General features: G+C 44.9%; 1 protein-coding gene across 1 annotated transcript in view; it reads right to left on the bottom strand.

The window, feature by feature from the left end:
* Positions 1-27,318, bottom strand: part of EXOC4 (exocyst complex component 4) — a 309,923-nt gene that overhangs the window by 71,058 nt on the left and 211,547 nt on the right. The window contains exon 11 of the mRNA XM_088165994.1: positions 13,623-13,842. Within this exon, the coding sequence (XP_088022120.1) occupies positions 13,623-13,842 (220 nt within the window). The remainder of the gene's footprint in view (positions 1-13,622; positions 13,843-27,318) is intronic.

Raw genomic sequence — 27,318 nt, 5'->3', positions numbered from 1 at the left:
TGGGAGCTCAGCCTGGCTTAGCTCAGGGTCCCTCTTAGGCCTTTACCCCCATTCCTGGATTTCACCCTTTGTTTTCCACTGATCTCTTGAATTTTCACTAATTTTGTCGAATTTAGGTCCTAATTGCAGCCTTTGCACTGGACAGCACCAACCCAGGGGCACAACAACATTTCCTTTTGGGAGCTCAGCCCTGCTCTAAATCTTTCTCAAGCCTTTTTTTTTTTTTTTTTCTCCCAATTTATTTTGATTTTTCATCATCCAGCTGCCTTTGCCGTGGTCTCTGTATCTTTCCAGGAGCATCACTGAACGTTCATATTCACCATCACCAGCGAGACTTTTTTTTTTTTTTTTTTAATAGATAAATATATTTTAAATACTGAGGTTTCGAGACTGGAAGGAAGAAAAAAAAAAATTTTTTTTTTTTTCAGAGCACATAAAAATAACACTGAGGTGTTTTATTCTCCAAACTGGGCTAGGTGTGTGAAAACATTTGTTAAAAACGAGCTCCCAAATGGACAGCTCTGCTCCTGAGCATCATTAATTCCGTGCTGCAGCTGCTAATGATGTTCTAGAGCAGGGATGACAAAGGAGAGGGAAAGCTGCCACTCGCCACTGCTCAAACCAATTTGTCACCTTGCCGCCAGCTCACCTGTAATTGGGGCAGTTGTGTGAAAAAAAAAAACAAAAAAACCCAAAAAAAACGGAGTAAAAGCCACTTCTAGGAATATGAAAATGTCAGAGATGTTGGGGTTTTTTTTATTTTTTGGGGTTTTTTTGTATTTTTTTTTTTTGTTTTTTGGGATTTTTTGGGGGGGATTTTTTCGTTGGTTTTTTTTTTTTTTTTTTTTCAGCTCTCACAGCACAAACCAGGCTGGGAGTGACTGGCTGTGAGTCCCTTTTCCCTGCACAAATGTGTATTGATTAATAAAAGGGAGAGCCTGGCCTGTGCTGGCACTTTTAAGTGATAAACAGTCCTGCAGCAGTGCAGAGGGTGTATTAAAGGCTAAGAGCTAATGACTTTTCTGGTGGATGTAACACATTAAAAGCAGCGGGAAGCTGCAGCTATTTTATCACCCCACTAATGTCCCTGACAACGTTCACTTGGTGGGAAGTGAATGGATGGGAATCCATTTGGAGGAGTAAATTAAAATACCTTAAAAAATGCCTTTAATAATAGCTCCAGAACTCAGCAGGATCACAGAAGGGAGAGATACAAAAGACCAAATTAAATTATCCCGTCCATCTCCCCTGCCAAGGCACTGATATTCCTGATTATGCTGTGGTTGCTGGATCATTCCAGGCAGGATTTTGGTGAGGGAATAATGTCAGGGCTGGAAGTTGGGGCTGTCACAAACATTCCCCCCCCTTTGTGTCCAACCAAAATTTTCCCTTCCCTGCTCTTCTGAGCTGCACGTGGAAATGGGAATAAATGAAAGAAAATCCTTGTCCAAGTGATAATTTTCTTATTTCCTGCTTTTTAAGATTGTAGCAAAGCTGGGTTAGGAGCCAGCTTGGGATCAGGGATTTCTTGGTTTGAAGATTAGGGAAAGGTCATAATCAATATCCTCACATGGACACTTCCAGTCCAGCTGGAAGCTACAAAGAGAATTGCCTCGTGTCCTGCAAAACGAAGCAGATGACAAAAGAAGAAGAATCTGTAATTTCATTTATTCTCTTGGTCTACTTTTTTTTGAATCAACAACAACAACAACTACAAAAAAATTGTATTTTTGCATCGTGGTATGAGCAGGGGTCGAATTAATTTAAGGGTGATTCGGGGGGGGGGTCTTTGCACATCCCAAAAGGAAAAATCCTGCCTGAAGTGCTGCCCCCAAAAAGCAGAGACAGGAGGAAACTCAGGGAAGCTGCACTGGTGATTTATTCAATAAATTCAGCCTCGTGCTCTTCACATCAAAGGCCGAGGAGATCACAGCCCTGTCTCCAAAGGATTGTTTGGAAATTCCTCATGCGTGGAGGCTGCTCCCAGGATTGTGTTAACACGGAATTCATCAAACCACAGGGAGCACCCCAAACCCCGGGAGAGGTGGGAATGGCAAAGCTGGAGAGACAGAGAACAGGTGACACCAGCCTTTGATTGCTGCCAGGAGAAACAGGAATTATGAGAGATCCGTGGGATGGGAGCAAAACTGGAACATTTTAACCCTTTGTTCTCCCCTTCTGTTGTCTCCTTTGACCTGGTGACGGGTCCAAGGGTGGGGCCATTCCCAAAGGAAGATGATTCCAAGGAGCAGCCGTGGTGTGAGGATGAGAGCTGCAGTCATGGGTCCCAGTTCCTGGAAGCAGGGATGGATTTGGGAAATGCCAGAGGCCTGCAGGGCACTTTCCCTTTCACACTGACCTTCTCCACTAGGAAAGCTCGGCCCACACCAGTTTAAACCAGTCTGGAAATGGGATCACTTGGATTCGTGGTGGAGTCTCCATCCCTGGAGGTGTCCAAGGAATTCCTGGATGTGGCACTCAGTGCCCTGGGCTGGGGACAAGGTGGGGATTGGGCACAGCTTGGATTTGATGGTCTTGGAGGGCCTTTCCAACCTCAGGGATTCTGTGATTTTCTGGGAATCTTACAGATGGGACACAGATACTCCCAAAGCAATCCTGGAATGGTTTGGGTTTGGAGGAACCTTCAAGTCCATCCAAGTGCCACCCTAATTCCATGGCAGGGACACTTCCCACCATCCCAGGGTGCTCCAAACCCCAGTGTCCAGCCTGGCCTTGGACATTCCAGGGATCCAGGGGCAGCCACAGCTGCTCTGGCAATTCCAGCCCAGCCAGCAATTCCTAATTCCCAAGATCCCATCCATCCCTGCCCTCTGGCACTGGGAATCCATTCCCTGTGTCCTGTCCCTCCAGGCCTTGTAGTAAAGATAAACCCTGAATCACACATCAAGGACACTTTTGCTTCCTTCAGATCCCAACTATTTTTATCACGATTTTCCCAAAGATCTGCCCATTAATCCAAAATATGAAACCAAAATGAAGTAAAAATTATTCAGCTGCACTTCACAGTTTCCTACACTAAACACTGAGTATTTCCACTCCCTGAACTGCTGGAAAGAAGTAAAAACAACTGAAGGAACTACTCAGCATTTTTGCATCCAGCTGCTCCTAACTCAGGATTCCTGTCAGTCCAAAGCCCCGTGCGATGGCAAAACCCCAATCCCAAAATCCAGCACAAGAGCAGCGTGGAAAAGAAGTTGTCTTTCCCCCACCCCCAAGAAAAAAAAAACCACATTTTAGGATGAAAAAAGAATGAAAGACATCCAATTGGGAAGTGAAAAACCCAGTGGGTCAGCAGGTTCTTGGAGATGTCTGATAACAGCCGTGCTCAACGCTCGGCCAGCGCCGCAACGAGCAATCCTGGAGGAGGAAAAATGGGCTGGATGAGGAAAGTGGATCTTCCCACACGGAACTGGGCTCTCATTTCCTGACAGAGCCATCTCCCCTCCCCACAGCATCTCTGAGAGGCCTCCCAGGCAGCTGTGGACGGTGGGGAAGGAGCTCTTTGTTTTCTTTCCCGTCGTTTTCCCCGATTTTCCTGTGGATAAATCCACGCAGGGAGTTCAGTGGGAAAGGCCAGGGAGCCAAAGTTGGCTCGGATGGAGCCATCCACACAAAACATTCATCTATTAACCAAACTGCAGAGCTTCCAAAGCCAGCAGGGTCACTGCAGAGCCCTGCTGGGAAATGGGAATTAACTCGGAGCCGACATCGTTCGTCTCCGGGATTTTGTCATTTCTGTTGTCATTTTCGTTGTCGTATTTGCTGATGAATTCCAGGCTTTATTGGGAAGGCAAGTGGCACTCAAGATTGCTCATGGGAGAGCCCAGGAGAAATGAATCTCCCCTGGATGGAATGGTGGGAATTCATCTGTGATGTTGTTGCAATTAACGGCAGCAAATTTCACTCATTTCCACACAGAAGGAGCAAACTGGAGTAGCTCAGTTACTACCAGGATACTGCTCAGTTACTGCTCTTTGTCAACAGCAAGATGTTAAACCAGCTGCTACTCTCAAAGCTAAACAGTCCAACAGGTAAATAATATCTATATTATTTATATTTTTAACCCAATAACCAAATTCCCGTGACCCTCAGTGTGACACTGATTGTCCAACCAGAAATTACTGCCTGAAACCATGGAGAAGAAGGAAGATGAGCACCAAAAGAGACACCACCCAAAATCCTCCATCCTGTCCCATCCCTATTACTATATTATAAAAACCTCAAATTTAAAACCTTTCACCATGTGAAATCACACACTTTTATTTAACTACACACCCATGATTTTAACTCCATCACTCGAATTTGGAGCCTTCTCCAAGGCCTCAGATCAAAAGCAGTGTTCAGTGCCAGAAAGCACAGAAAGCTCAAAAATCCCAAATTTCTTTGATCCAACAACTGCTTGCTCAAGTTTTTTTGGGGTTTTTTTTATGCCTATGTAGAAAAAAACCATTTCCCATCTTATCCAGAAAAACACACGGCCAGGCCTGATGGGGAACAGAATCAAACAGTGGAAGTGTTGGAGAAATGGGATAATCAGATAATCATCCCACCTGGGGTCTGTACAGTGCAGGAAACAGACAATTTGGGTCCATCAAAAAAAAAAAAAAAAAAAAAAAAAAAAAAGGGAATTTCTGCATTCTGAATTTAAAGCATTCCTGGCTGCTGGATCCTTCCAGAGCATCCTTGCTAACACCACTCTTGGGGACAAGAAGTTGGAAATTACTTATGACAAACCTGAGTCCTCTGAAAAAACAGCTCAGATTTCTGCTACATCAATATCGACCTCAAAAAAAGGTTTGTTTTGGACCAGTACTTAAGAAAAAGAATAAACTGAAATTCCAGAGCAAGACACGAAGTTTTTGATCAGAACGACACAAGGGACAGCCCAAATTATTCCCACTGAGTTTTTATTTCCAGGTCCATGACTTGGCCAGCACCTGGAGGACTAAAACTCCAACTCCTGCACATTTTGGCAGCTCATATTCCAGGAAAAAAAGGGGTCATGGAATCCCAGGGTGATGAAGGGAACTTAAAGATCATCCAGTTTCCACCCCATTGCCTTGGGAGGGACCTTCCACCAGCCCAGGTTGCTCCAAGCTGGCCTTGGACACTTCCAGGGATGGAGCATCCCCCAACACCTCTTTGCTAATTGGGAGGACAGGGATTAATCACATTTTTTTCATTTTGTGATGGAAAATGACAGAGCAGGAACTCAACAGCTTGTTTGACACCACCCCTAAATGATAAAAAAATAAGAGTTAAACAGAGAAAACCCCGTGCCTTGGGCTAAAATCATCCTGGGGCTCCCTTGGAGCTGGAATATTTAGCTTTCTTCATTTCCAGGCTTGTTTTTGTTTTAATTGTGTGCAATTCCTGAGGTTTTTGAGGGATGTTGCTCCCTCAGAGAGGAGTGGGATGCAGCTCAGTGACCAGATCTCCTTCTGTCCTTTCCTGTTCCAACGACTGACATTTTTTCCACATTATTTCCACATTATTTCCACATTTTTTTAGGTCCAAGGGGCCGGATCTCATCTCCCTTCCCTGCTGCTGCTCCAGTGGCTCCAAACTGAGATTCCATCTCCACACACCCAGCACCTGTCAGTCCTCTCCTCCTTCACCTTTCCCAGCAGCACCTAATTAATTAATCAGCACCTAATTAATTAAAACAGCCCTGCCCAGGGCTCACGAGTAGAGTTGTTGTAGGAGTTCCTCGATTTTCACACCTTGCAGCAGTTTTCTTTACAGGCACAAAGTCTTTAAATATTTTAATTAAAGAGCTCATCCCAGTGGTGTGAATTTCCCAGGAAATCCTGGACCAGCCCCAAAACGACCAGACCTGATCCCCTCAACAACTTCATGGGGAGAGGGAAAAGCTTTTCCCTTCTTTACACTGCAGATCACACAAAACAAAAATCCCAGCACGAAAGCAGATCATTCACAAAAAAAAAAAAAAAAAAAAAAATTAACATTAAAATTAAAATTACTATTCTGACAGCCTGGTGTGCGTCAGGGGAAACTGTAATTTTAATTTAATTTAATTTAATTTAATTTTATTTTATTTTAATGGAAAGGCTCTATTTACAGGAGGAGAAACTTTTAATTCACTGCCCTCCCTCAGTTCTTTCAGATGTCAATTAGAGCTTTATGAACCTTCCAACTGCAAAGTTTATCCACTTCAGGAGGAAAATTCCAGAGGCAGGCTGCCAGGAGGAATATTCCAGCGGCATGGCAGCATTCCTGCATTGTTTTTCCTTTGATAATTCTCCTGTTGACAAGTCCCTGCCTCCAAAATCCTAAATACTCCCACTGAACGCTGCATGTCAGGGAGGGGCAGCCCCTGCCACACACACACAGACACAAAAAAAAAAAAAAAAAAAAAAAAAAAAGAGCTTTTTACTTTCCTTTTCAACAATAGATTAATGTCTCTTTTGTTCTGCGGCAGAGCCGGGTGTCATATTTCAAAATGCACTTTTTAAAAACGGCTATAATTAAACCTGTGCGAGAGGAGGGAGGCAGAGAAATGAGCAGCCAAAGCAGGAATAAAGGAATTTTTACATTTTAAGAGGGGGATGAACGAGCTGGAAGGTGCCTCACCGAACAGCTACAATTACATTCCACATTGGGGGAGGAGAAAAAAAAAAAAAAAAAAAAAGTAATTATAAAAATGAACTTTTCCTCGAAAAACGAGCACGTTGTGAAAGGAGGGCTCCTTTGAACATCGCAGCCCTTCAAAAGGAGGATGAATTAGTGCTGACAACTCAATAAAGTAGCCATCAATTATTCAGGATGTGATGGCTCTTCTCGTGCAGCACTTGTGATTTAGGAAAACATTTCAAAACCTGGCAACGAGAGTTATTCTTCCTCAATGAAAATGGGCTGCAAAATGCGAGGGGAGGAAAATAATGGCACTTTGGAGGGGAGGGGAAGTTTCTTCTCTCTGAGCCATCCATTCATCCATCAAGTGCTTCGTGTTGAGGCTGTTCCAGGCTGGATTTGGGATTTATGGAGTGGAATGAGAAGAGGGAAGGGAAAAATATCTGGGATGGGACAGAGGTACCCAAACTTCAGTGATGGGTGCAAAGAGCTCAGCCTAACTAAATTAAACCATTTTTTGGAATAATAAATATTAAACTTTCCTAGGGAAAAGAGAGTTATGGAAGAACCAGGATTCCCAGAGAAGCTGGTGGGAGTTTTTGATGTCCTTCCCAGGCCAAGGTCAGGGCTTGGAAAAAGCTGGGATGGTGGGAGGTGTCCCTGCCCATGGGATGGGCTTTGAGGTCCCCATTCTGGAATTCCATGAAAGATTTCTATGAAAAAAAAAAAAAAAAAAAAGATTTCTGATTTCTACGGAAGAAATTCCTGGAGGAACGTTGGTGATGGAGCAGCACAGGTTTCCTTTAAATGAAGTTTTTCAGATTTTGCTTTTCCAGTTTCCTCCTGGAACTGCAGCTCATCCATCACCAAAACAACCCCGCTGAAGGCAAAGCACTGGTTTAAAATTTTTTTAAAATTGCAAGAAATCTCGGGGCAAAAAAAAAAAAAAAGGAAGAATGGAAATCTGGGTGAAATCTTGGATCTGTGACTTCACCCTGGAATTTCAGCAGAACCTTTGGGCTGAGGAGAGGCTGCTCAGCATCCCAGGGCCCTGCTCTGCTGCCAGGGATTCTCAATGAGTTCACAAATGAGGAAAGTGCAGCTGGAGCTGCAAACAAGCAGGAGGGTGGCCAGGCTAAAAGGATTCTCCTCTGCCCAGGGAGGTACCAGGATGAGGATTTCTGCTGCTGAGGGAGCCTGGTGGGGCTCTTTGGGTAATTAAAATAATCAATCAAGGCTGGCATGGAGGCTGGGGGCAGATATGTGTGGTTTATTCCCAGCTTGTGTGGAAAAAACTGAAAGCAAGAGGGGGGAAAAAAAAATAAAAATAAAGTAAATGATAAGGAAGTTTTAGTGGGTTTATGTTGTAGACAGGTAGAGAAATTATAAAAGAAAAGCCTCATAAAATTTAGCTCTGCTAAATTAAAACCAGCCTGTCACTTCTTCTAAGTGCAGTTTGGAATTTCCCTGGGTAATCTTGGTAAGAAAGGTTCATTAACACAACAAACTATTCCTGGGTGAGAACCAACATTACCTGGGCAAACAATGGATTTGTCCCCTGAGAATGAGTGAAGAAATATGTAAACAATTCAAGAACAGAGAGATCTGATGGACAAGTGAAATTCCTTTTCCTAACCAATAGAGAAATTGGCAAGAAAGCTGTTAACCAATTAAAGTCGTCAATTAAACTGTCAATTAAACTAATCAAATGAGTTGTGTGAATAAAGAATTGGCTTTTCCTGCATGAAGAAAATGGAGTCTCTGCTGATTTATTACGAGTTTTATGGGTTTAGTGAGTAGTTGATGAAAATTAAACTGCACATGCCAGGGTGAGGTCCCTTCATGGAATCCCAGGATGGTTTGGGTTGGAAGAGACCCTAAATCCCATCCCATTCTGAGAGCACAGGGTTAAAAATGTTCCTAAAAATCACGGGAATTGCATCCAATAGATCCAGGGGGGTGGAAAGGAAGGTTGGGTGTGGTGGGGCTGGGAAAGGGAACTGGGCCCTGGGAACGAATATTGAGATTTGGGTTTTTTTTTTTTTTTTCTGGATCATGTGAAGCTACACCTGTGTAATCATCATGTGATAAATGAAATGATTGTTCCATGTAACCATAGTTTGGTAATTGAATATAATTATTGTTTAATTGTAATAAGAATGATGAGGAACGATGTAATCATAATGAGAATCACGAGAAAGGATTTTTGGGGGCCTAATGAAAATGACAAGAATTCGTGCTCGGATAAAATCAATGTATGCAACAGAACAATATGGGTTTAATAATTAATATATAGGATATAAAAACATGTCCATGTGGGAGTCAGGTTTGGGGGTCTGCACCCCTGATTCCTGCATAAAATCATTCAGGGATTTTGTGTTCCAACCCTCACAATTCCCCCCCTTGCCATGGCAGGGACACTTTCTGCTCTCCCAGCCCCAATGTCCAACCTTGGCCACTTCCAGGGATCCAGGGGCAACCTCTGGGAATTCCAGCCCAGCCCTCCCCACCCTCCCAGTTCCCAAATTCTTGCTGAGATGAACAAAACACCTCGGTGGCCTCAGAGAGGACCAGGACCAAGATTTTTGTACCCAGCTCTCAGTGGAAATGCTCCAGGCTGGGCTGGATGGGGCTTGGAGCAATGTGGGACAGTGGAAGATGCTGGAGGCAGCAGGGCTGGACTGAAAAACCTTTAAAGGTCCCTTTGAACCCGAAATATCCCACAATTTAATGATTCACCTCAGAGCCAGCCAGGGTTATCCAGCTCCTGCCCAGCTCCAGGGCAGGACAGAGAGAGGAATGTGGAATTTGTCTTTCCAAACGAGCTCTGGGTCTGCTGGTGGATCAAACCAGCTCTGAGAGATAAAAGAAACAATGGGATGGATTCCACTGATGGATGAATGGAAAAAAAGAAATTTTCCTTTACAAACAAACTGAGAAATGAAATTGGATATTGAAAGATGGAAGAAGCAATGGGGAAAAGCTGTGAATTCTGTAAGAATGAAAAATGCCAAGGGAGGGTTGTACATTAGAGGGGAATCTCAGGGATCAGGGGTTTGGGAAGTCTGGGCCTCTCCAGTCCCTCAGCCCATGGGGAAAGAGAGAGGGAAATTGGGATAAAAAGGAGGCTCCAAAAATCGGAGAGATGCCAGGGGAATGTCCCATGGGCTCTCCCTTTATTGGGATAAAGCCAAAAGGACTCCTGTGTCTCCTTTTTGGACACAAACTCTGCTGTTTGTGCGTTCATTTTCCTGACACCAGGGAAGGGGCATCCAGGGATTCCAGGAATTCCAGAAACCTCAAACTCGGGGCTGTTCCCTCCAGCTCAGGCTCAGACTCACATCCCTGGGATGGTTTGTGGGGCGTGACTTTGCTTTTGAAGATCCGAAGAGGACGAAAATAATTCTGCCCTCCCCAGGGGCACGGCTGGAAAATGTCCCCACGCAACTGCCCTGCCCTGGGATGCACTGGAAGTGGAGTTTTTTAAAATAAATAAAATAAATTGGAGCCCCGATGCTCTGCCTAAAGCAACTCTGCATTCTTTTGTGCGGGTCTGAACTCCCCGGTGGAGAATTCGCACATCTGCAGCTGAAAGTTTTCAAAAAAAAAAAATTGCACTGAATGCTCCACCCACCCCGCCAAAAAAAAAAAAAAAAAAAGGAAAAATTATCTGAAGAAATATCGGAAGCAACAGGGAGAGCCAGACTCCCACGGAGAGATGATTTTGTCTCTCATTTTGAGCTGGAAAAGGAGATTTAGCACAAATTCTGCAGTGGGTGGGTTTTACACCTCTTGACATGAAACACATAAACAAGAGCTAAAAACGTCTTGGTTGTAACACCATGCCACTGAAAAAAAAAAGAAAAATTGAAATATGAGGCTCAGAACCATTCATATTGCTTTAAAATGATCCTTGAATGGGAAAAAAAAACCCCAAAAAAACCCCAATGGATCAGCCATGCCTGCTCCTGAATGGATGCTGCTGGCTGGGAGCCAGCCTGGAAAGACAATTAATTTGTTTTATACTAATAAATAAAAACATCCAGCCTCCATCAAAGCGTGGGGGCCATCAGCACTGGGAGAAACACCATCCTTCTCCTTAATAACCACTCGTTTGATGGGGAAAAATAAAAAAAAAAATAAAATTCCAAAAGCTCTGAGGGACTTGTCTTTGGAAAATCACAATTGAGTGACTCCATGCATGCTCCAGCAAGTCATTATCCTGCAAAACAGCTGCACTTTTAAAGTTTTTTTGGTTTTTTTTTTTTTTTTGGGAGATTTTCTGGAGTTTGGCCAGAAAAGTATCAGGAGCATCATCCACACCATGCTGAGAGAAGAAACCACAGAGGCTTTGAAGGGAAAGGAAAAAAAAAATCCCACTCTGCTGCTCCAGAGAGGAGCAATTTGCATTTTTTTTGGAGCTGGAGCAAGAGGGTTTTTTCAGGCCAGTGACCACCTGGGTGGAAAGATTTATCACCTCGTTGAGAACCCTACAAGAACAGGCTGTAAGAAGCTGTCGAGGCACTTGTAACCTAATTTAGGATCGATTTAAACAATTACAGCCTGAAATTTAATGCTGAATAATTTTGAGACAAATGAGTTTCACACGGTGATTCAGCCGGAGTTTCGAGTGTTTTACATTCGAGGAGGGAAGAATGGAAACCGAGGCGGTAAAAACGGAATATTTAGAGAGGACGATTTTTTTTTTTTTTTAATTTTTTTTTAAGGATAATCTTTGCAGGAATGGGTGATTCATCCGTGAGGACACAATGGTGGAAAAATCTCTTCTCTCCCACTAAATTCAGCTTAAATTCAGCTTAAATATGTGCTGATAGTGATCCCAAAGCAGCTTGAGCAGTGGGGGCTGATTAATTCCAGTTTATTTCCAGTAAATTCTGTTCCAATCACAGCTACAGAGGATTCAGGGAGATGGTTAAACCAGGAACCCACCAGCAGGAAAAAAACAGGGGAAAACTTCATTCCCCACATTCCCCACATTTCCATCAGGTAATGGGAGCAAAGACTCCAGGTTCCAGCATTGTCATGTAGAAATTGCCTTTTTTTTTTTTTTTTTTTAATTTTTTTTCCCCCCACCCTTGAATGGAAAAACAACAGGATTTATTTTATTCGGATGAGTTGGTTCAAAGAGCAGCAATTTTTCTTCTCTTTTCAGAGAATTATCCTTCTCTAATGTCGGGAACAAGGAGACCACAGCCACTTTAACCAAGAATAACTCCAGTTCAAAATGATTTCCATCCATCACCAGAAACAAATTGGAGGAACTGGATGAGAAAATTCCAAGCCTTCAACCCCTAACGAGCTTTAAGGAAATATATTGATATTATAGAACACATTTTGATGGGAAATGAAGGCACAAGGCACAAAAAATACTTTTATCCATATTAAGGCTGGTAAAGCTTGAGAAGAAAACAATCCAAAATATCATTTCAACACCTGCAAAGAGAATTTTTTTGGCCCCTTTCTAAAGAAGCTGTTCCACTCTAGGGATTTCTGGAAATGCTGTTGTGGAATTTGATTTTGTTTTGGCCCTGCTGCACCCACAGTTAGTGGTCATGAATCCATCAAAAGTTCTGGAAATGGTAATAATAATAATAATAATAACAATAATAATAATAATAATAATAATAATAATAATAATAATAATAATAATAATAATATTCTATTATTGCATGGCATTATAATATCCCTGTGTTTTACAGCTGTAAACTGGGATAGAAAATGACCACAAAAAGCTCGGGATAAAGGTGCTGCTTCCTAAGGACTCTTGCCAGTATTATCCATCCCTGAAGAGAGGATTTCCCAGGAAAGAGGGAATAACTTCCAAGAATTGCAAGAGCCTGACATGGACAACAGCAAGAGTCAGTCCCAGTCAAGACATGAAATCCCGAATTTTGGGCTGGGATTCCACCCTGCCCAGTTCTCCACGGGGTTGGGATGACAACTTTTATCACTGCTCCACAAAAAAAAAAAAAAAAAAAAAAAAAAAATTCAAAAAAAGATGTTTCCAAGGAGATCTCTCCAAACCCTGCACCTCCAGCCCAAAGCCCTCACATCATTTTTTGGTGCAGGGAGCTCTGGGGCTCCACATCAGTCACCTGGGGAGGATTGGATCCCATCCCTGCTCCTCCTGGGAGCTTGGAATGTGAATTGAGCCTGATCCCACAGCTCTGGGACTGCCAGGTGTCCCCAGAACTTCTAAGGGAGAATCACATGAAAATATTCCTCATTCCCAACATCCCACCCCAATCTCCCCTTTCCCAATCTGAAGCCATTCCCTGTGTCCTGTCCCTCTGTCCCTTGTCCCCAGTCCCTCTCCAGCTCTCCTGGAGCCCCTTTATTCCCTGGAATGTTCTGGAAGCTCTCCCTGGATCCTTCCCTTCTCCAGGCTGCCAATTCCCAGCTCTCCAGACCCTGAGCTTGGATCCATCTCCTCTCCAAGCAATTGATGGATCCAGGGCCTTCCCTTGGAATCTCAGCAAACCATGAAGGCTCTCCCTTCCCTTCTCCTCTCTTTTCTCTCCCCATTTTCCATCCCAATCCCTGGCAATGGATTCTGAGTCTCCTGAATCCCAGAATCCTGCACTGCCTTGGCTGGGAAGGGACCTCAAAGCTCATTCCAGGGACACCTCCCAGCATCCCAGGCTGCTCCAATCCTTCCTTGGCCATTCCAGGGATTCTCTGGCAATTCCAGCCCAGCCAGCAATTCCTCATTCCCAAGATCCCATCCATCCCTGTGTCCTGTTCCTCTGTCCCTTGGTCCCAGTCCCTCTCCAGCTCTCCTGGAGCCCCTTTAGGCTCTGGAATGTTCTGGAAGCTCTCTCTGGAATTTTCTCCTCTCCAGGTGAACATTCCCAGCTCTCCCAGCCGGGAGCAGCTCCACGGATTCCTCTGCATTTGCTCCATCATCTCCACATTTTTCCCTACTGGATACACAACCAGGGACACCCTGAGTGGGGTGGGGTGGGGTCACTCTGATTTGTCCCTACCTGCAGCAGAGGTCTCTGCACTCCCAGGACCTTCATGGTGTCAGCATTGGCCAGGATTTTCAGGGGATCCGAGGCCTTGGTGACCCCTTCGATCTCTTTGTTGATCTCTGCCAGGACCTGGCTGAGGAAAATGTTCTTGATGTACACGGTGAGGAATTCCCTCAGGGGACACTGCTTGGCTGGGCCCAGCTCCATGGCCAGCTCAATCTCCTGGATAAACCTGGGAAACGCAAATTCAATTAATTATTAATAAATTAATAGTCATTTATTAGACGGTTTAGATTTGCTGGCGCTGCCTTTGGGAATTTGTGACGTTTCAGGGCTCAGCACCAGCAGTGTGGGAATGACCATGGACTGTCCCAGCTTGAAAAGGAGAAAAGCTCCACAAAGTAGTTTGAGGGGGAAAAAAAAAAAATTACAAACAATTATTGAGACAAATATTAAATTGCTGGAGAAGGACAGATAAAACGAGAGAAAAAACATGCCAGGCAAAATTCCCGTTTGTTTGTCAAAAAAATTTGGTTTTTTTCCATTTGGGACATGCTGGGAAGATATCCTTATACAAATAAAATCACCATAAACAAAGCTAAGATGCCACAAATCTCCTTGACCAAAAATTTTTGGTTTTTTTCCATTTGGGACATGTTGGGAAGATATCATAAAAACGAAATCACCATTAAAAAAGATAAGATGCCTCAAATCCCCTTGTCCAAAAAAATGTGTTTTTTCCATTTGGGACATGCTGGGAAGATGTTTTTATAAAAATAAAATCACCATTAAAAAAGCTAAAAATGACAAAAATCCTCTTGTCCAAAAAAATTTTGGTTTTTTACATTTGGGACATGTTGGGAAGATATCCTTATAGAAAGAAAATCACCATAAAAAAAAGCTAAGATGACAAAAATCCCATTGTGTAAAAAAATGTGTTTTTTTTTCCATTTGGGACATGCTAGGAAAATGTCATAATAATGAAATCACCATAAAAAAAGCTAAGATGCCACAAATCCTGTTATCCAAAAAAATTTATTTTTTCCATTTGGGACATGCTGGGAAGATATCCTTATACAAATAAAATCACCATTAAAAAAGATGACAAAAATCCTCTTGTGTAAAAAAATGTGGTTTTTTTTCATTTGGGACATGTTGGGAAGATATCCTTATAGAAATAAAATCACCATAAAAAAAGATAAGATGCCTCAAATCCCCTTGTCCAAAAAAATGTGTTTTTTCCATTTGGGACATGCTGGGAAAAATAAAATCACCATTAAAAAAACTAAGATGCCACAAATGCCTTTAAAAAGCCAAGCTTCCTTCTGGGTATGATCACTTGATCCCCACCTCTAAACTGAACAACAGAATATTCCAGCTCAAAATCCAGAAAAAAGCATGGAAAAAAAAAAAAAAGAATTGTCTGTGCATGATGCCATTGTCCTCCTGCATGATGGATATTTGTGTTATTGTGTATTTTTATCACCCTTTAATGTTCCATCCCAGGGTCCCATTCCTGAGCACACAGAGCAGCAGGAGGATTCTGGGAATATTTTAGCACCAAATGTTTGCCATCTCCTGCAAAAAAAAAAAAAAAAAACCAAAAAATCTCTTTATTTCTGTGCTGCCATCTGGTTACCAAGGAGGAGTTTATTCCAGAAATTACCTCGTCATGTCTTTAATTACATCTGAGGCAGTGGAATTGGAAATTCCTTCCAAAATAATTAAGGATTGAGTATCAGGAGGGACCATGGGTTGAGGTTCGCTGTCCTGAGTTGTGCTGAGGGAGCTCCAGGTTGGATTTTAGGAAAAATTTGTGTGGTGAGAAGTGGTCAGGGTCAGGAAAATTAATCCACAAACAGCAGAGTTTATGTCCAAAAAGGAGACACAGGAGTCCTTTTGGCTTTATCCCAATAAAGGCAGAGCCCATGGGACATTCCCCTGGCATCTCTCCGATTTTTGGAGCCTCCTTTTTATCCCAATTTCCCTCTCTCTTTCCCCATGGGCTGAGGGACTGGAGAGGCCCAGACTTCCCAAACCCCTGATCCCTGAGATTCCCCTCTAATGTACAACCCTCCCTTGGCATTTTTAATTCTTACAGAATTCAGAGTTTGTCCCCATTGCTTCTTTCACCTTTCAATATCCAATTTCATTTCTCAGTTTGTTTGTAAAGGAAAATTTCTTTTTTCCCATTCATCAATCAGTGGAATCCATCCCATTGTTTCTTTTATTTCTCAGAGCTGGTTTGATCCACAGCTCGTTTGGAAAGACAAATTCCACATTCCTCTCGTCAGGAAGTGGGGCGGGCTGGCAGGGAAGTGACAAAACCCAGCGATGTGGCACTTAGGACACGGTCTGGTGGTGAACAGTGGTTGGATTTGATCATCTAAGAGGTCTTTTCCAACCTCAAGGATTCCATGATTTTATTCCTTAACACCGACCCTATTCCCAATCTGTTTGATCATCCATCATTTCCCACCTCCACGCTCCTCACTCCAGAGGAAACATTTCCCTTCCCAGCCCTGACTGAGGAGCCAATTCCCAGGGATGATTTCCTTCCAATCTGAGCTCTTTTCTCCCGAAATCCTCTCCCTGTTCACTCCGTGGCTCTGCAGTGACACGTTTGGACAACGCAGATTCCATGGGGAGATCCCTTTGGAGCTCAGCTGGAAGGTTTGGCTCTCCAGAGGGACAGGGATGCTGCAGGGAGGGAATCACAGAGCCTGGCACCTTTATTCCCTGGATTCCACAGGGTGACACTGGGAATGAGGTTTGTAAAACAGGGAAAACAGCAGAGTTTTCTGGGAAGAGCTGATCCCAGAAATAGCAGAGCTGATGTCACCAGCTGAGTGACACCACTCGTGTCCTTAAGGGGACATTGCCAGGGCTGTTGGGACAGTGCTGAGCTCGTTCACTGTGTCATTTCGTGGCTGTCTGTAAATCCCTCCCTCTCCCTTTATAACTTTATTTACGGAGCACAAACCCCCCCCCAAAATGTGAATTTTACTATTAAACCCCATTCAGGTGGGAAGGAGAAGCTCAGGAGCTCAAACTGGGAGTGAGCATCACCCAGCAAAGTGACAGGAACAAGTTTTAAAATGCAGGAAATGCTCAGAAATGGCTGAACCAAGTAAAAGAAGCTTTTTAGAGGGAGAGTGAGCACACCAGAGCCCAGCTGTGCAGGAGGGGCAGCTCCTGATCCCACAGCACCTGCACCACAGACTAAAGGGCAGCGCTGGAAAATGGTGACACCGAGAATTTTTGCTTCCCAGTGCCTGGCATTAATCATCATCCCCAGACCCCTCCTAAAGATCTGTGCCTTCATCTCCACAAAAAATTCTCCTTGATGTGTCCCATTAAATTTTAACGTCTTGGCAGGGACAAGACCAGAGTGGTTCCCCCAATGCTGGTTCAGGATCAAACCATATCCCTGTTTTCCTTGATAGGAACTATAAAATAATAATGGATTGTGAGGGGGACAGCCCTGAGTGAGGGGGGATTTGTGAGTGCTCAGCATCGCTTGTGATAAAGAAGAAATGATGAGGAAGCAGATTCCAGCTCGATAGCAGCAGGGAATTATTAAGAATGAAGGCATGTAAGGGCATGGAGAAATGGAGGATATGGATGGGACACCTTCAGTTGGGATGCTCAAGGATAGTTGGATGAAATGATTATGGGAATGGAAACCAGTGAAGTCTTCATTTAACCCCAAAGATCTCTGCTGAGGGAACTGGAAGCAGAGAAAAGGGAAAGAAAAATGAACTATGGATGTGAGAGCACGGCTCACAGCAGGGAACAGCCCAGGAATTCCTGGGTTTGAGAATCCAGTGGGACAAATCACTTTTTATAGCCTCAGAGGACAGCTGGGATCCCATTTGCTGGGATCTGCTGGGGTTCAGAGGTGAGCTCCCCAAATTTCCAGCAGGCAGAAGGAGCCCCACACTGCTCTGCACCCCGGGCAGCCACTCCGGAGCTCCAAAATCCTGCTGGGCACAGGAGCAGGGGGCTCCAGCAAGAATCACAAAGTTCCAGGTGAGATCTGCACCAGGAATCCTTCTGGGACATTAAATGGCAGCACTGGGGCACCCTGCATGTCCTGGACTGGGAGGGTTACTCAGAATTCCACGAAGAACAGATTAAAAATGGAAAACATGGATTTTTTTAAATTTTTTTTTTGTATTTAAGAGAAGTGAGAGCTGCCCACAGAAGCTGTGGCTGCCCCTGGATCCCTGGAAGTGTCCAAGGCCAGGTTGGAGCAGCCTGGGACAGTGGGAGATGTCCCTGCCCATGGCAGGGGCTGGAACTGGAGGATCCTGAGGGTCCCTTCCAAACATTCCATGAATTAAGGATTAAAGTCAAAGAGGGAAAAGAGCTCAGAGCTGTTCGTGTCACCTCCTGCTGTGCTGTGCAGGACACCACAGCCTCGTTTTTAATGACACCAATGGCCCAGCACTGCCCTGGCCAGCAGATCCTTGTCTTGTCCAAGGAATGGGATGGTCAGGGAATGTCACAGCGTTGGGAATTCCACAGCTGTCACCTGAATAAATGTGACACCGAGAGTGGCTCTTGTGCCACAAAGCCCCACAGGGCTCTGGGCTTCCCAGCTTCCCTCTTCCTGCCTCCCCATCCCATCATATCCCTCCTGCTGGTGGGAATTTCACCGTTGGTTCTCTTATTTTTCCATGGTTCCCAATCCCACTTGGTCACCCTGTGTTTCTCTACCAGAGCCCAGCAGGTTTGGGAACCCAAAAAAAAAAACCCCAAAAACCACAAGGGGAGAAGAATTGTTGGCTCAGGAACCAGCCCTGGCCTTTGGCTTGGTGTCACTGGCTGGAATTGTGTCCATTGGGAATTTTGGCTGCCTTGAAGCAGAAGTGAGCACTGCACTTCTTTCAAGGGGTCCAAATAAACCAAATTTGGGGTTATCTTCCATAACATTTATCCAACAGTTCCTCTTGCTGAGAAATGTGGAGACAGAAAATCCCAAGGCAAAGGAAAAATCACCAGAATTTAACCACAATTTCTCCTCCTTCTCAGAAAAAAAAAACAAACCAACAAGTATCTCAGATCTATTTCTCTAAAAAATCAGCCCCAGTTGGCAATAACAGACCAGCCAAACTTGAAGAAATTGAAAATGAGTGTTTGAAATGGGAAATGTTGGGTGGCATTAAAGAGCCAACAGATATTCCCTATTTTCTGCCTGGCAGCCACACATTCACAGCCACACTCTGTGCTATTTATTTATTTCCATTTCAAATGCTGCTGCCTGCCTTATTCCAACAGAATTCAGGCTCTAGAAAGAATAAAAAAAGTGTTGAACAGCATGGAAAAAAATACAACCAAGGAGTCCTCTCCAAAAATGTTCTGTTACTCATCCAAGCCATGCATGGAACTTTTAAATGTCAGAAAAGGCAATTTGACCCACGGCTAGCCCAGAAAAAAAATCAATATTTATGTTTTAGGGTTGGAAGAGAGCTCGAGGATCATCCCATTCCACCCCATCCATGGCAGGGACACCTCCCACTGTCCCAGGGGATCCAAACCCAATGTCCAGCCTGGCCTGGGACATTCCAGGGATTCTCTGGCAATCCCAGCCCAGCCAGCAATTCCTCATTCCCAAGATCCCATCCATCCCTGTGTCCTGTCCCTCTGTCCCTTGTCCCCAGTCCCTCTCCAGCTCTCCTGGAGCCCCTTTATTCCCTGGAATGTTCTGGAAGCTCTCCCTGGATCCTTCCCTTCTCCAGGTGAACATTCCCAGCTCTCCCAGCCTGATTTCAGAACCATCAGTTGTGTCCCACCATCAAAATGCAAAAATGCTTTGTCTGAATAAAAATTCAGATCGAGGGGTGTCACCAAATTTTGGATCACTGTAGATATTCCTGGGAAATGCCTGAAATCCTAAAAAAAAGCTCTTGGGGATGTTCCTGCTCTGAAGGACACTCTTAGGAGATGTCACTGTGAGGATGGAGTTCTTCAACAGAGCAGCCAAGGGGAAAAAAAAAAAAAAAAAGAAATTTGCACCTTATCCTGAATTCAGAACTTGCATTTTTAAAATGATGCACAATTTTCAACTTGTTTTATCCTCCTATAAAAGCATTTGAGGTGATTTGTGGCTGCAATTAAGCATTCCCCTTAGACAGAAAAGCACTTTCAGGGAAATGAAGTAGCTTTTGGTAAATGACAGTCATTTGGATTAAAAAAGAAAAAAAAAAAAAAAAAAAAAAAGAAAGCGTCTCATTTCAGAAAATTTAATTCATTCTAACTCACAACTTAATTGGCTGTGAGCACTGTCTTACCTAAGCTGAAAGTGTGGGATAAAAAGCATAAAACCTAAAAAAAAAAGCTGCGTGGATTGATTTAGAAACCTACAACTCCTGCCTTGCCAAGGCTTTCTTCTGCCTCCTTGTTCTCAGATGTCTTCCAAAACATCATTAAAAGGAACTGAAGGCACTGCAAGTGCAGAGCAGCAATGACGCCTTAATGATGATGGTAATAATATCTGAAATTCCCTCCTCAAACAAATGAGTGACAGCAAAAAATATCAAATATCCCAGAACCTTATTAAGGCGATTTTTTCTGACATGCAGCCCAAATTTACATTTCGGTTTTTTTTGTGTGATCCTGAGCTGTTCCCCTCCCTCTGCCTTAGTCATGAAACATCCAAGTACCTGGGATGAACCTTCTGGGGAGCTTCCAAAGAGCAAGGAAATATTAAGGAAATATCAGAAATCCCTCGAGATCTGGATCCTAGTTGCTGACAGAAATGGTTTTCCAGATTTGAAGAAATTAGGGATAAAACAGCCAGGATTGTGAGTTCTGGAAAGTTTGAGGACACATTAAACCAAGAGAGAAACCTGGAAGGTCCCACATTGTCCGTGACACACTCAGGAAGGCACCTCACCTCAACACTGGGAATTCTGGGAGGGGATCAATGGAATCATGGAAAGAATTGGGTTGGAAAGGACCTGAAAGATTCTCATTCCACCCCATCCATGGCAGGGACACCTCCCACCATCCCAGGGGATCCAAACCCCAATGTCCAACCTGGCCTGGGACATTCCAGGGATTCTCTGGCAATCCCAGCCCAGCCAGCAATTCCTCATTCCCAAGATCCCATCCATCCCTGTGTCCTGTCCCTCTGTCCCTTGTCCCCAGTCCCTCTCCAGCTCTCCTGGAGCCCCTCCAGGCCCTGGAATGTTCTGGAAGCTCTCCCTGGATCCTTCCCTTCTCCAGGCTGCCAATTCCCAGCTCTCCAGACCCTGAGCTTGGATCCATCTCCTCTCCAAGCAATGGATGGATCCAGGGCCTTCCCTTGGAATCTCAGCAAACCATGAAGGCTCTCCCTTCCCTTCTCCTCTCTTTTCTCTCCCCATTTTCCATCCCAATCCCTGGCAATGGATTCTGAGTCTCCTGAATCCCAGAATCCTGCACTGCCTTGCCTGGGAAGGGACCTCAAAGCTCATTCCAGGGACACCTCCCAGCATCCCAGGCTGCTCCAATCCTTCCTTGGCCATTCCAGGGATTCTCTGGCAATCCCAGCCCAGCCAGCAATTCCTCATTCCCAAGATCCCATCCATCCCTGTGTCCTGTCCCTCTGTCCCTTGTCCCCAGTCCCTCTCCAGCTCTCCTGGAGCCCCTTTATTCCCTGGAATGTTCTGGAAGCTCTCCCTGGAGGTGCTCCCAGGCCCAAAGATCCTGATCATTACACAAGTGCTGAACACAATAAATGCAATTAAATTCAAATAATTCAGTGCAGCACACGGAGCATGGATCATTGCCAGCCAAGAACAATCAAACAGATCCCAAAGTAACAGAAATCACATTATTTTGCCTGGAATCTTCACTGCAGGGAATTATTTTGGTCCATGATCAGCACCACCCCCCAGGACTGATTTTTCACACCCTGCTGATAAACATCGTGGCCATGCAAGGAAACAGAGATTACCTTGATTCTGATTCTGTACAAAGTCACTCCAAAGAGGGGAAAAAAGGTTTAAGATCCTTTCTAGGTGCCCCCTAAAATGTGATTATAATCGGAATTATCACCAAAAGAAGTGTAAACAGCTCTGGGAGACTCAAAGGAGGTTTTGCTGCTTTAAGTGTGTTTTAAATATTAGCAAAACCAGATCATAGAAATCACGAAATACCAAAAAAAAAAAAAAAAAAAGCACGAATTTTCTGCTACTTTGAAATATTAAATAGCCCAGGAAACATCCATGGAAGTGGCAACCAGAGGAATGACTGCTGCTAACAGCAAACACGACATTTGGGATGTTTTTCTCTAAAATACTAATTAATAATTAATTAAAAGTACCTGGCAGCACCAGCCAGAGTTATTCCCACAACGTCAAGCTGAGTTTAATGGGTTATTTTGGATAAATCACCAAACCCAGTCCTCCCCCTGCACAAACACAAATTCCCAAACCATAAAAAGGCTCAGCTACCCCAGATAATTCTTCTGGTTACTGTGAGAAGGTTCTGTGTCCCCCCAGAGCTGAGAGCTTTAGTGCTGCAAGATGAAAGAGCTCAGGACTTTTCTCTTTTTTTTTAACAGCAGCTGAAAAAAAAAAAAAAAGCCACAAGATTCAAAGGATCGATTTCTGTGTTGGGGTTTGCTCAGCCATGAGATTGAAGTAAGAAATGCCTCCTTCCCCTGCAGGTGTGACAGAAAAATCAGTGTTTCGTTGTCCCTGAGGTCCTGCAAACACCCCACCAAACACTCCGGGAGAAAAAAAAAAAAAAAAAAATTAAATTAAAATTTAGCTCTCAACTGCTGCTAAAAAATATTGTTTCTTTAATGCTCAGCTGCCACCTGAAGGACACAAATTTCTCTCAAGGTGCAATTTCTGCTGATGTCTCCAGAGGGGAATATTGGCTTGTATTTGGCACAGGGAGATGTGGAGGCAGAATTAATCAGATCTGCAGATCCATGACGTGGAGAAATGTTTTTACCTGGTGCCCTGCAGCTCACATTCCTCCCTCGTCCTTCCCAAATATCCCAAGCCCCCACCCAGTGGAAGTTTCTGGCTGGATGGATGCTCAGATGAGGGCAGGAGGGAAATTCAGGAATCAGCAGCAATTCCAGCTTTGCCAAACCTCAGCAAAGAACCGGGAGGGAATTTTCCCAAAAGGGGGAAATCTGAACAGAGAGAGTTTGGGGATCCTCGTGGAGGGAATGAGACCCAAAAGGAACAAAATGGCACAGCTTGGGAGTTGTGACTGTGAGAGGTGTCAGGGAAATGGGAAAACACTGGGAAAAAAGTTGTGTGGGACAAAGGGATGGGGGTCCTTTACTTAGGGAATGGCTGGATGGGTTTGAGCTGAAAGATGGAGGGGTTATGTGGGATCTTGGGAAGGAATTCCTGGCTGGGATGGAATTCCCAGAGCAGCTGTGGCTGCCCCTGAATGCCTGGAATGTCCCAGGCCAGGTTGGAGCCTCCTGGGACAGTGAAGGTGTCCCTGTCATGGCAGGGGTGGCTCTGGGTGAGCTTCCAGGTCCCTCCATCCCAAACCATCCCGGGATTGCTGTTGGCTTTCACCCCCTGGAGCAGGCGGCCCCAGTTTGCTCCACATCTTTGCAAAACAAAACTCAAGCTTTGTTTGGAGCCCAAGGACTCTCAAAGCCCCGTCCCTGGTGGGCAGGGACAGCACAGGGGGGGTGACATTTTCTCCTCCCAGCAGAGCTCTGTGTGCCTGTGCTGAAATCCCCATTTTTGGAACAGAGGTGGCTCTGACCCTGCTCATCCCCTACAGGCTCCCAAGGACACCACGAGGCCCCTGAGCTCATGTGGGGAACAAACAGGGAGCAGCTTTATTCCCTCCGTGCCACAAAGCTGCTTTTCACCCCCTAAAACAGGAGCAGGTTCTTCATGAGGTGAACCTGGAAGCAGGAAACCTGTGGGACAATGGTTTTGTCTCTTCCTCATTTGTGGAGGATCTTTTTGGGGTGCACAGAGCCTGAGTTTCCCCCATGAATGAATGTTTGCAAAGCCAGAGATGCTCCAAACTGCAGGAGGGGATGGGATCGTTGCCAAAAAACCCAACTGGGCAGATCCAGGGAGCAGGGACAAGTAAAACATTGCTTTTCCAGGGACTGGAGAGCAGAGCTGGGATGTCCAGCTCAGCACAGCACCAGGCTTCACCTTCAGCCTCAAACCCAGCTACATCATCCTTTGTCACCAATAAAATAATATAAAATAAAATAATAATTGATATATCTTTATACAGAACTGAGCAAACCCAGCTACATCATCCTTTGTCACCAACAAAATAAAATAAAATAAAATAGTAATTGATATATCTTTATACAGAACTGAGCAAACCCAGCTCCTTCATCCTTTGTCACCAATAAAATAAAATAAACTAATAATTGATATATCTTCACTTATACAAAACTGAGCAAATCCAGCTTCTTCATCCTTTGCCACCAATGAAATAAACTCATAATTGATATATCTTGACTTTATACAGAACTGAGCAAACCCAGCTCCTATTCCAGCCACCTCTCTGCTTCTCTGTACCCAATTTCCCCTCTCTCCATCCTGAATCCCTGAATTTCCAGCCCAAAAGCAGAGTGAGGTGGAGCCAAGCTGCCTGTAAGTGACAAGATTGCTCTGAGATGGAGATGATAACCCAAAATGACCACTGGACTAAATCACCCTCCCTCGATCCATTTGTAATTTAAATCCAATCCTACAGAAGATAAATGCCCCAACGACTCCATCAATCCCTCTCTCTAAAGGTCTGTGATGTCCTTTATTTTATGTGAACCCAGGGCATGAAGCCAAACCTGGAGGGTTCCACCATTTCTCCTTTTTTTTAAAAAAAAAAGTTATATAAAAGCAAAGTCAAGGCTTTATTTCCCACAACAGGTAACAGCATTTCTCTGCTACTTTGCTCCGTGCAGGGTAGAAAATACATCCAGCCCTGCTTTAAAACCACTGCAATTTTAAACAATCCCCACAATTCCACAGGAATTCCTGCCCATCACACAGAAATCCTGGGAGGCAGCAATAAATGTGTGTAAAGCACTCGGCTATCACAGCAATAATTATGTTAACACAGCCACCACATAATGTCACCCTATTAACCAAGGGAAACATGAAGTTCACTAACTTCAGCTTTTCCTATTATTAAATCCCATTTCCTTTAATGTTCTATTACAGTTTGTTGACCACCACTGGAATGTAATGATACCCCCCACAACTTCACATTTTCTCCTGAGCACAACAGCTCTGTAAAAATTAACTCGTTATTCCCATTATTCTTATTCTTATTTTTTTTTTTTTTGTCAATCGAATCTGGCAGCTCGTCCTTTGTGCTCCAACCACCCCCCCAGCTCTCAATCTGGCCCCTTTTAAAAAGCAACATATGCTGAGGATAAATCTTTCCAATGGCTCTGCTAATAGAGGAGTGTAGTGACAGCTTTACAAACGGGCGAACCGGGGGCGTTTCATTAGATTTTGTTATTCTGATTTGGAATGGGATCGCAGGGATGGCTTTGGAAGAACGACTGGGAGCAGCCAGAGGTTTCAAAGCCCCTGGATTTGGTGTGGCAGTTTCTGTGAGCCTCCAAGAGCCGGGATCAGCCAGCAAAGAGCCCCATCACTGTCCGTGCCCGTGACTCCAATTAGTGCTGCCTGCCTGCCTCGTGCTGACATTCCCATAAATCCGTGGACAGATGGCACAATCCCTCATCAGCATCCCACTGACTCCCCAGCCCCCAGAGTGGGGGCAGCCAGTTAAATCCTAAAAACACACCGGGGCCAGGGGAAAATCCAAATTCAGGATGTAACTCCAGAGCCCACCCGGAGACAGGGCTGGTGCAGCTCCAGGAGAATTTGGGACAAGGTGAGATGTCCTGTTAGGGACACCTCAGTTGGGCAGAGCAGCTTGTGGCACCACCAGGGCAGTGTGAGGAGTCATCCTGGCTGTCCTCTCACAGCAGCTGGGTTTTCTATCACCAAGCATGGAGAAAAGGATGGACAAGCCTGTGGAATTCCCAGAGCATTTCGTTTAACAGCTGGAAATAAGACACCATCACTTCAGAAATCTCTGGCAGAGCATGAATCCCCTCTGTCCCAGTCAACATCAGGTCCATTCTTTCATCAAGAAACTTTCTTTTTCACATTTTAGTCACGTACCCAGAAGTGTTGGTAAGACCCTGGAACACACGGGGTGGAGTAGAAGACAAATCCCAAATTTCCAGACCTTATTGCCCGACTTGGGAATCCGGATAGGACAATCACAGAATCCTTCAGGTTGGAAAAGTCCTCCAAGATCATCGAGTCCAACCATTCCCAGCACTGCCAGGGCCATCACTGACCCATGTCCCCAAGTGCCACCTCCACTGGGCTTTAAATCCCTCCAGGAATGGGGACTCCACCCCTGCCCTGGGCATTTCCAGTGCCTGACCAGTTCCCATGAAGGAAATTTCCCAAAATCCACCCTGAGTCCGTTCCCTCTCCTCCTGTCCCTGTTCCCAGATCCCAAATCCCCCCGGCTGTCCCCTCCTGTCAGGGAGTTGTGCAGAGCCACAAGGTCCCCCCTGAGCCTCCTTTTCTCCAGGCTCAGCCCCTTCCCATCTCCTTCAGCCATTCCTGGTTCTCCATTCCCATCTCCCTCAGCCATTCCTGATTCTCCATTCCCATCTCCCTCAGCCATTCCTGATTCTCCATTCCCATCTCCCTCAGCCATTCCTGATTCTCCATTCCCAGCTCCCTCAGCCATTCCTGGTTCTCCAGACCATTCCCATCTCCATTCCCTGGCCCAGAACCATTCCCAGGTTCTCCAGCCCCTCCAGGTCTCTCCCCAGGATTCCAGGGTGTCCCTCAGGGGACAGTCCCTGCCCTGGGGCTGTGCTCACACTGGGGCTGGCACAGCTCGTTGGCCTCTTGCCCACCTGGGCACCAGAGTTTGGTTTTATCCACACCCAATCCCATGGAAATGATGACAGAAGAGCAGGGACAGCACAAATCCCTCCAGGACACCCAGGTGAGGAATCACACACCCAGTGGATCCATGGGAACACGAGGAGTTTCCTTTCTCACCATCCCTGGGCATGCAACACCACAGAGGAGAAAAAATCAGATTTCCCAGAGAAGCTGTGGCTGCTCCTGGATCCCTGGAAGTGTCCAAGGCCAGGCTGGGTGGGGTTTGGAGCAGCCTGGGACAGTGGGTGGTGTCCCAGCCCATGGAATGAGATGATTTTTCCAGGTCCCTTCCAACCCAAACCATTCTGTGGGGTTCAATTCCAGGCGTTTGCACAGGAACACAAAGATCCTGTTTATAAAGAGCTGCCCCCGTTTATATATAAATTATAACAATATATAAATTATAACAATCCTGCACTTTTGAGGTGGAGATCACAAATCCAGCCAGGTGACTTTAACCTACTCACAGCTGCAAGCTAATCACTGCCATTAGTTAATTGGCTGAAGAACTGAGCTCAGCTGGGACACACCAATATTGCCATTTAGGAACTCAAGAACCAGTGATCAAAGACCCAACTGTGCTCCAGGTTCTCACCATCAATAAATTCACAGCTTGGCCACAGAGCCAGAGCTGCAAACTCTGGCTCAAAATGCTAAAAAAACCCCCAAAAACCCAAAAAAAGACTGGAGGTTTCCTACACGAAGGAATTTATGGCAAAGAAACACCACCAAGGATTTTGTTGCTCCTCTGCAGGGTTGAGGGGAGGCTCAATGGG

Source organism: Sturnus vulgaris, chromosome 5 (assembly GCF_052056855.1).
Source record: "Sturnus vulgaris isolate bStuVul1 chromosome 5, bStuVul1.hap1, whole genome shotgun sequence".
Lineage (NCBI taxonomy): Eukaryota > Metazoa > Chordata > Aves > Passeriformes > Sturnidae > Sturnus > Sturnus vulgaris.
This window is presented reverse-complemented; position numbering and strand designations above follow the sequence as displayed.